The 8,811-nt window shown below is 44.6% G+C and overlaps 1 protein-coding gene across 1 annotated transcript; it reads left to right on the forward strand.

Annotated features, from left to right (window-relative positions):
• Positions 1-524: 524 nt before the first annotated feature.
• Positions 525-8,458, forward strand: IBA57 (iron-sulfur cluster assembly factor IBA57). Its single transcript, XM_042477263.1, has 3 exons — positions 525-910; positions 2,262-2,608; positions 6,477-8,458. The coding sequence occupies exons 1-3, from the start codon at positions 585-587 to the stop codon at positions 6,869-6,871; spliced, it is 1,068 nt and encodes a 355-aa protein (XP_042333197.1). The 5' UTR covers positions 525-584; the 3' UTR covers positions 6,872-8,458.
• Positions 8,459-8,811: the final 353 nt, after the last annotated feature.

Below are 8,811 nucleotides of genomic sequence, written 5' to 3' on the forward strand. Positions count from 1 at the left end.
CTAGCCTTGAGTCAGGGCAGTTAAAGCAGCGCCAAACTGGGCTATTTCTCCAGTGTGGATGTTTCACCTGGAGAGGAAAAGGTTAAGAGGTGACATGATAGCCCTGTTTAAATATCTGAAGGTGTCACATTGAGGATAGAGCAAGCTTGTTTCCTGCTGCTCCAGAGACTAGGAGACAATGCAGTAATGGATGCAAACTAGAGGAAAAGGGATTCCACCTCAACATGAGGAGGAATCTCTTCAACTCCCAGAATGCCACAGCACTGAGCCAGGGAAATTAAACCTGTGTCAAACCGGATTATTTCTCCAGTGTGGATACAGCCTCTGTCTGAGAGCTGGATTCCACAGCACTGAGCAACGAAGCAGCCACAGCGGCGTCAAAATGCATCAGTTCAGACCCCAAAAGACAGACCTTAAAGCGCGGGAAAGTGGGAAAACAGGCAGGCAACCTGACCAATGAAAAGCGAAGGGTCAGGCGGTAGCCCCGCCTCCCTATGCTTAAGACAGGGAAGCCCAGGCGCATGCGCATTCGAACCCAACTTTTCCCCTCAGTCGGCGCAGAATTCACTCGCTCTCCGTCCGCCATGTTGGTGAGGGCGTTTGCGGCGCTGCGGCGGGCTCTCTCTCGCCGCCTGGGCCTCGGTCCCGGGAAGAGGAGGCTGAGCGGGGAAGGTGGAGGGCAAGCCGCCGCCGCCGCCGCCGCCGCCGCCACAAACTGCTTCCCGCTGAACCGAGCACTTCTCCGCCTCCGAGGCCCTGAGGCGGCGACCTTCCTTCAAGGGCTGCTGACCAATGATGTGACGCAACTTACGCCGCCGGGGGGCGGGGTTTCGTCGGCGCTTCCTCGCGCGCTTTACGCGCACGCGCTCAATGTCCAGGGGCGTTGTCTCTATGACGTCATCCTGTACAGGTGAGGGGCGTGTCCTATGGGCGGAGCCAGAACGCCTGGATGCAAATGAGGGGCTGCTGACTTTCCCGGGAAAATGGCTCCAGGTTCTCAAAGGCGGAATGAACGAACGCAAGGGCTGCATCCACACTGCAGAAATAATCCAGTTTGACACCACTTTTAAGTGCCCTGGCTCAGTGCTTAGACCTTTAGCTTCATCTGTCAGAGAACTCTGGTGCCCACCAATAACCTACAAATCCCATAAGAAGAGAGTTCCAGAGCCTCTAGGGCAGACCTGCACCACTTGAAGGCAGGGTTTAATTCTTCCCCTGGACACATGTGGCACTTCCCTTTAAAATGCAGAGAGGAGGAAGTTAAAGGAGACAGCGGCTATAAATTGCATTTTCAATTGGGACTTTTTTAAAATGCCAGGCCTAAAGGGTTTTTCAAATGGCTGCCTAGTCCTTTTTCTCCCTCTTCATCCTCCATTTAGCTGGGAAGTTATTCTGAGCAGCATTGCATTGGAAGGATGGTGAAGAAGCGCTTGGGAGTAAGGCTGGAGGGACTGTGGAGGAGGCTGGTGGGCCTTGCTTGAGGCCTTGGCTGCCCATGATCAGCCGGCTATCACGCATCCCACAGGACCTTGCCCTGCCTCCTCATGGGCCACTGGGAATGGCTTGGGGGCCGCATGTGGCCAGCTCTAAAGGCAGCTGCCAAGACAAACTGCAATTCCCAGATCAGCGCTATGATGAGTTCTAGGAATCTTAGTTTGTTGTGGCTGCCAGAGCTCTCTGAAAGAGAAGGTCAAATGTCTCACAAGACTACAAACCCCAGCATACCATAGTATGGAGCCATGGCAGTTAAATTGGTGCCAAACTGGATTATTTCTGCAGTGTGGATGCAGCCTCCGAAAGAAACCCCCCTCCCCTCGGTTTAAGGTGATCCTCCTCCTCACTTTGGGGCAGTGGTTCTCAGCCTTTGGTCCTCTAGATTTTTGAGACTTCAACTCCCAGGATTCCTGAACAATGAGCATACTGACTGGGACTTCTGGGAATTGAAGTCCAAAACATCTGGAAGCCCAAAGGTCGAGAACCTCTGCTTTAGGGCATCTACACTGCAGAATTGCAGTCTGGCACCACTTTTAACTGCCATGGCTTCATTCTGTGGAATCCTGGGATTTGTAGTTTGTTCGGGGGCATCAGGAGGCTGAATATCTTGCACAGCTACAAATCCCAGTTTGTATAGCCCAAGGCAGGGGAGATGAGCTGGAAAAGGTTGAGGCTGATCATGACACAGAAGGGGACAAAACTGGGCTTCTTTAAAGGCTTCATTCCAACAGCAGCTTTATCTTCTCCTGAGTTTGGCTGTTTTTCAGGATTCAAAAGAACTCGCAAGAAGAGCCTCACATGCTGCTGGAATGCGATGCCACCGTCTTGGACTCCCTTCAAAAGCATTTGAAATTGTACAAGATCCGGAGGAAAGTAAACATCACTGCCTGCCTTGACCTCTGTTTGTGGGCTGTCGTTCCAGAGGAACCGTCTGAGGAAGCGTCCCGTAAACTCCAGCAATGTGCCAACAAAGCTGTGGTTGTTACGCCTGACCCCCGAGTGGATGTTATGGGCTGGAGGCTGATAACCAGCCAAGGCACAGACCCACTAGAGATTGTTCCTGGAAGCCACATAGGAAAGGTTGAGGATTACCATAGGCACAGGTACAAACAAGGTAAAATCACGCTCAGCTTTGGACATGAACCACTTCTTCTGGTAGCATTGAAAACACAGTCTAGGAGTTGTGTTTTGTGAACGTGTTTTGAATATTACCATGATATATCTCAGATGGAATATATAGGCTGAAAATTGATTCCTGAAGAGAACAGCTTGAAACACAGTTGGTTTGGGAATCATAAAATTATAGAGCTGGGAGTTGCATAGGTGGATCACACTTGGCACAAGAGAAGTGTGTCTCATTTGTCACTTTTGCCATTTTCATCCCGTCCCTTGCACATATTTCCATAAGCTTATATATCGTTCTGTGTCAGATTCAGAAAGTATAAAAGCAGCCTACTTAAAATTCTCATGCTCTACCAGTTTCCAAATTTATGTCTTGTGCTAATTTTGCAGTATGCCAGAGGTTAAGACTGGGAACAGCACTTAGACAAGTGACTTGATAAAAATGGAAGACAATCAAGAAACTTTCTGTGTGCCTTTGATTTTTCAGTTTGGTTTACAGATGCTTTCTCCACACTCAGATACACATGTCTTTGCCATGAACAGTCCAATATTTGCAGACACAAATATGATCAATTGAGGATGGGCATTAGAAGAGTGGCTTTCAAACATTGGCCTCCCATATGTTTTGGACCAACTCCGAGAAGTGTTAGCAAGCATGGCCAATGGTTAGGCATTCTGGAAGTTGATATTTGGAGGGCCAGAGGTTGGGAACCACTACTCTAGAGCAAAGGAAGACTTTAAGCCACACCATGAGCCAGAGCTTTGTGGAATGTATAAGTAATAGGACATCGAAGGCTTTCATGGTTGGCATCCATAGTTTTTTGTGGGCTTTTGGGGCTATGTGGCCATGTTCTAGAAGAGTTTATTCCTGATGTTTCACCAGCCACAGATGAAGATGCCAGCCACAGATGCTGGTAAAACATCAGGAATAAACTCTTCTAGAACATGGCCACTTAGCCTGAAAAGCCCACAAAAACTATGTATAAGTAATGTTCACTACCTTGGATTTTTCACGGAAGGCTCTAGAAGATAATTGCAGAGCAATAGAATACTGTCCTCTTGTCAGCACTGGACTCTGTCATTGCAGGCTGAGTGTCCATGCGCCATGGAGAAAATAATAATTGTACATAAAGAACTAACATGTTGAAGAGAAGTTTAGGCTGAATTGTCTGATGTGCAGAACTTATTGTATATACTCATGTATAGGTCTAGAAATTTTAGTCCAAAAATTAACCCAAAACCCGAGTCGACTTATCTACAGGTTTTATGTACAATACTTTTAACTCTTATTTAAAAGGAGTCATCCCCTTGTCCAAGGCAAGAGTATAATCTGTCCTGGAAGCCCTGATCCTTTTCTGCTCTCTCATCCATTCAGCCTTTAGTGTTAACACAAACAGTTAAACCTGCTGCAATTTTGTAATTTCTTTAGCATCGTTTTCCTCGGCTTCATCCCTTAGATCCTTTCTTAATTGCTACTCAGTTTTACCCTTGACTTATCTATGGGTCATATCAAAATCCATAATGATGTCCCCCAAATGTGCCCTCGACTTATACATGAGGTCGACTTATAGTTGAGTATATACAGTAATCTTTTTGTATTAGGTGATAGTATTGAAATACCAAACATTCCTAGCAGCCGAGAGTACTCTAGTTGAGGAAGATTTCACATTCAGTTCTGATGGTTGTGTAAAACATGGATATTGAGGACATGCTGCTTACCTCCCTGCAATCAGAGTGGGGACTTTTTACTGTTTGGACTATAGCTCCCAGAATCCCCCAGTTTACATGGCTATGGGGAAGCCTTTAAGAGTTTGCCAATTCTAGAATCTTGTGCAGAGAGGGAATGCTGCCAGATTGATCATAATCTTTGGTGCTTTCTGCACCGGCATTTGGGACGTCCGGAGGTCGTCCTATTTTAAAAAAGGGGCGTCTCTTTTAGACGCCCCTGGGCCTAGTACGGACTCTGTCCGTACAAGATGGCGCCGGCCCTTCTACATGGCCGGCGCCATCTTTGCGTATCGGACGCTGAGCGTCCGTACGCGTCGCGTCCCTTGTGACGTAGTGAGTGTGCCCCTGGCGCCTCGCTACGTCGCAAACGCGACTTGAAAAGAAGCTCCATTTTGGAGCTTCTTTTTCAGTCCGCAGGGGAGCCGCGCCGTGTGGAGGCTCCGGCTCCCCCACAGACTAGCCGGCGGCAGCGGCAGACCGCCGCAAAGCGGCGGTCTGTACCCCACCTTTGCTTGACATAATTCATCATATGACTGACCATCTGGATTTTTTTCTTTTTTAGGAAAGTTATACATTTAAGTTTTTAAAATAGTCTTTTAGTGGGAGTGGCAACATTCCTGTGGCATGAAAACATCCTTCCTATATACTGTATTCAGCACTTGTGTAGTGGAAGTCTTAAGCTGTTGTTTGCTTTTCTCATCACTATGGAGAAAGGGAAGTCCGAACCAAGAATGTGGGGAATAGATGCAGGGAAAACTGTGGGGTGAGGCAGTTCTTTGTTTTTGTAGGTGGTGAATCCTATTAGACTACAGTCTTCAGATATTTCTGTGGGGATGGAAAGTTGTTTAGATGTGCATGTGCACGTTAAATTTAAAATACTTTTTGGAGACTCCTACAAATTTGCATTTATGTGTTACATTATGAAGTGTTTACTTTGGCAGCAGGTAAACTTATGTTTACTTTGTGACATAAAATCAGATTTGAATGTTATTTCCAGAGCTTGAACATGTTCCTTTTTGTGCCATCCCCACCCCACCACAAAAAGTAGCATGCCTGCAAATTGTTTGCAACCTATGGCGACCCTATCCTGGTTTTTCATGGCAAGACTTGTTCAGATGAAGTTTGCACCATTGCCTTCCTCATTACAAAATATTATACAGGAAAACAAATAAAAAACGTAGTCATAGATTTTCTATTCTATTTTTTAAAATGTATTTTTCTATTCTGTTATTTATTTATTTTTCTATTACTGCAAAACTTAAAATTGTGAATCTATGCAATCTAGCAAGTTTGGGTCACAGGTAAAAAAAATTTTCTGCCTTTCGTAGCATCTCTTAACAACTATGTCTCATATTGAAAATATCACCATCGGTGTACTGATGTGAGCAAAGACAAGTAAATTAGCAAGGATGATTTAGAAGGTAGACATCTCTGCTAGTTTACATGTGCATTGTGGACAAAAATACATTCACAACAAAGTATGCTGGTGTTCAGTGAAGCTCTATAATATTATCTCCCTAAAATTCCTCCCTGAGGTACGCAAAATGCATCCAAGGAAGTCGGCTCAAGTCCACAAAAGCTCCTGCTTCCAACTTGTGTCAGTTAGTCTCAAAGGTGCTGCAAGATCCCTTTGTGTACTGATATTCCAGAGTAACATGGTTATGTCTTTGAGGTACATAAAGGTATTCTTGGAAAGTCATGATGAGTGGTACTCTTTATTTTAGTAACATTCACATAAGGAAAGAACTGGTGGGAGCTGTGTTCTGTGGATGACAAAGGAAAGTCTTTGGTTTCTTCATGGCAAGGAGTAGGATTTCATAACACTTCTGCTTATGTTTCCAACATGTGCTCCATTGACAGAAGAGATAATATTAGGTAATGAGCTTCAGCACCCGGCTGTCCTCATTTTTTTAAGGAGGATAAGTCTAAGGATATTCCATTGTTAATTATACTCATACTGGCTGGCAGAGAAAAAGTATAAAAGAATGCCTAATTAAGTATACGGTTTCCATACAGCTTTTATAAATTACAACCAGAAGCTTCTGTCACATGTAAAATATTACACAGGGACAATGTAGATTTCCAAATTCAGTTTATAGATGCTGTTTAATAACGTCTTCTCTCTGTTCCAGGCATCCCTGAAGGCATTAAAGATCTACCTTGTGGAGTTGCTTTGCCTCTGGAATCTAACCTGGCTTACATGAATGGCATCAGTTTCACCAAAGGCTGTTATATCGGCCAGGAGTTAACAGCAAGGACCCACCATATGGGTGTAATCCGTAAGCGCCTGTTGCCTGTAAGGCTCTCGTCTCCTGTGCCTTCTGAAAGTATTCCTGATGGTGCTGAAGTGCTATCAGAATCCGGAAAGTCCGCAGGGAAGTATCGGGCTGGAGGAGACGAGTTTGGAATAGCGTTACTGCGACTGGCTAACATACATGAACCGTTGCATCTAAAATTACCAGGTGATTCCCGCGTGAGCCTCACTGCCTCCATTCCAAAATGGTGGCCCAAATCTGTCAATAAATAGAGTGACTTTGCATTAAACATCATCTGCCTTCCTTGTTGAAGATTCCTGATGGGATTGAAGTTCATTCACGTCTTACTGCTGTCTCTGTTTTATGATTCAGTATGAGTGAAGATTGTGAAGGACAGACCGTTTCTAGTGGATTATATCCATTTTCATTTACAGGGTGGACCAGAATTCCTGTGGTTCGTCGTCTTCTATCTGGAGAGCTTGATTTCCTTTTAGTCTTCTGTAACACCTATGCTTTCCTACACTTTCAAAATAACCATCCCTTTTCTCAATACAGTGGGCCCTTGATATCTGCTGGGGTTTGGTTTCTGGACCATCTGTAGATACCAAAATCTGTAGATGCTCACGTCCCAATAAAAACAGTGGCACAGTTACATGATGTCCCTTATAATCAAGCAAGGTTTGCTTTTTGGAATGCATACATCTGAACATTTTCAAGCTGTGGATGCTTGAATCCATGGATAAAGAATCTGTAGATAGGGAGGACCAAGTGTATCTCCCTCCCAGAAGGGTTCTGCATGACAGGTAAAAAAGCAAGCTCTACACATCCCAGTCAGTGTTACTGGAGCCTTGAGTCACACGGTAGCCTCTTAATGTGACACATTTATTGAAGCTTTTGTAATCTTATTATGGCCCTTGGTTACAACAGCAGTGCAGCTGTTTGCATCTGGAAGGGCCCTTCCAAACCATGCTCAAAACTCAGAGCAGCCTGAAATAAAGATCCTGTCTGCTGGCATAGTTATACCAGAAGAGTTGGCAGTCATCTGGCAGAAGAAAAGGGGCTGCAGGCACTATACTGAAGGTGGGTGGCAGGGAAAGTGGTCCCCATTAGGAGATGTAAGTGCCCTGCTGGTGCTCAAGCTCTCAGAAGCTGGCAAGGCAGGTCAGCTGCAGTCAAAAAGATGACTTGTGCCATGTAAATGTTGGAAATTACCAGTAGAATCACAGCCTTAGAAACCCTGGTGCTGCAACATCCTCACTTTTTCATCGGAGTAAATTACTGCATCGCTGTTTTCATTTTGCTCTCTGGCAGGGGCTGTTGCAGTCTGAACACTGAGCCAAGTAGTCACTTCTGCAGGAAGGGTAATGGGAACTGTATAATACACATTATGTTAAGAGGTCTTGTAGCACCTTTCAGACTAAATGAAAGAAGTTGGCAGCATGAGCTTTTGTAGACCTAACTCTGCTCCCTCAGATGCATTTGGACACACCAAATGCATCTGAGGAAGTAGACTTAAGTCTACAAAAGCTCATGCTGCCAAGATCTCTACTGATCTACAAGATCTCTGTGCTGATTTTTACAGGCTCACCTGGCTATATCTTTGTATAATATATGTGATTTTTAAAAAAAAACAAATTGCTATCAATTGGAGTCTGAAGTGTGTAAATGCAGAGAAAGGTTTTTGCAGCACAGTGCAGTTGTGGAGGGGTTCAGCCACACCTTGGATCAACACTGTTTTGGTGGAATTGCACAATGACTTTTCAGATGAAATACTATAATTTTATTTTGAACATAAAGTATTCTTTCTCCTTAACCTGAGTGACATAAAGGAATTACATTAAAGAGAATCACTACTCTAACTTGAAACAGTTGTGAAGACCTTTTTCTTTTCCAAAATACAGTGGGCCCTTGCTATCCGCTGGGACTTGGTTCGAAGGCCTTCTGTGGATATCAAAATTCATGGATGTTCACGTCCCATTATATAGAATGTCATAGTGAAATGGTGCCCCATCTATAAAATGGCAAAATCAAGGTTTGCTTTGGGGAATTTATCTTTTGAATACTTTGAACCCATGCATGCTTAAATACGGGGAGAAAGAATCCATGGATGAGGAGGTCCGTCCGACTATGTTTTAATAATAACTTGGGATCCACACTGTTTTTAATGACATTTTATCAGCTGCTGTTTTATTTCCATCCAGTGCTCTTGTAA

This window comes from Sceloporus undulatus, chromosome 6 (genome assembly GCF_019175285.1).
Source record: "Sceloporus undulatus isolate JIND9_A2432 ecotype Alabama chromosome 6, SceUnd_v1.1, whole genome shotgun sequence".
In the NCBI taxonomy this organism is placed as follows: Eukaryota; Metazoa; Chordata; class Lepidosauria; order Squamata; family Phrynosomatidae; genus Sceloporus; species Sceloporus undulatus.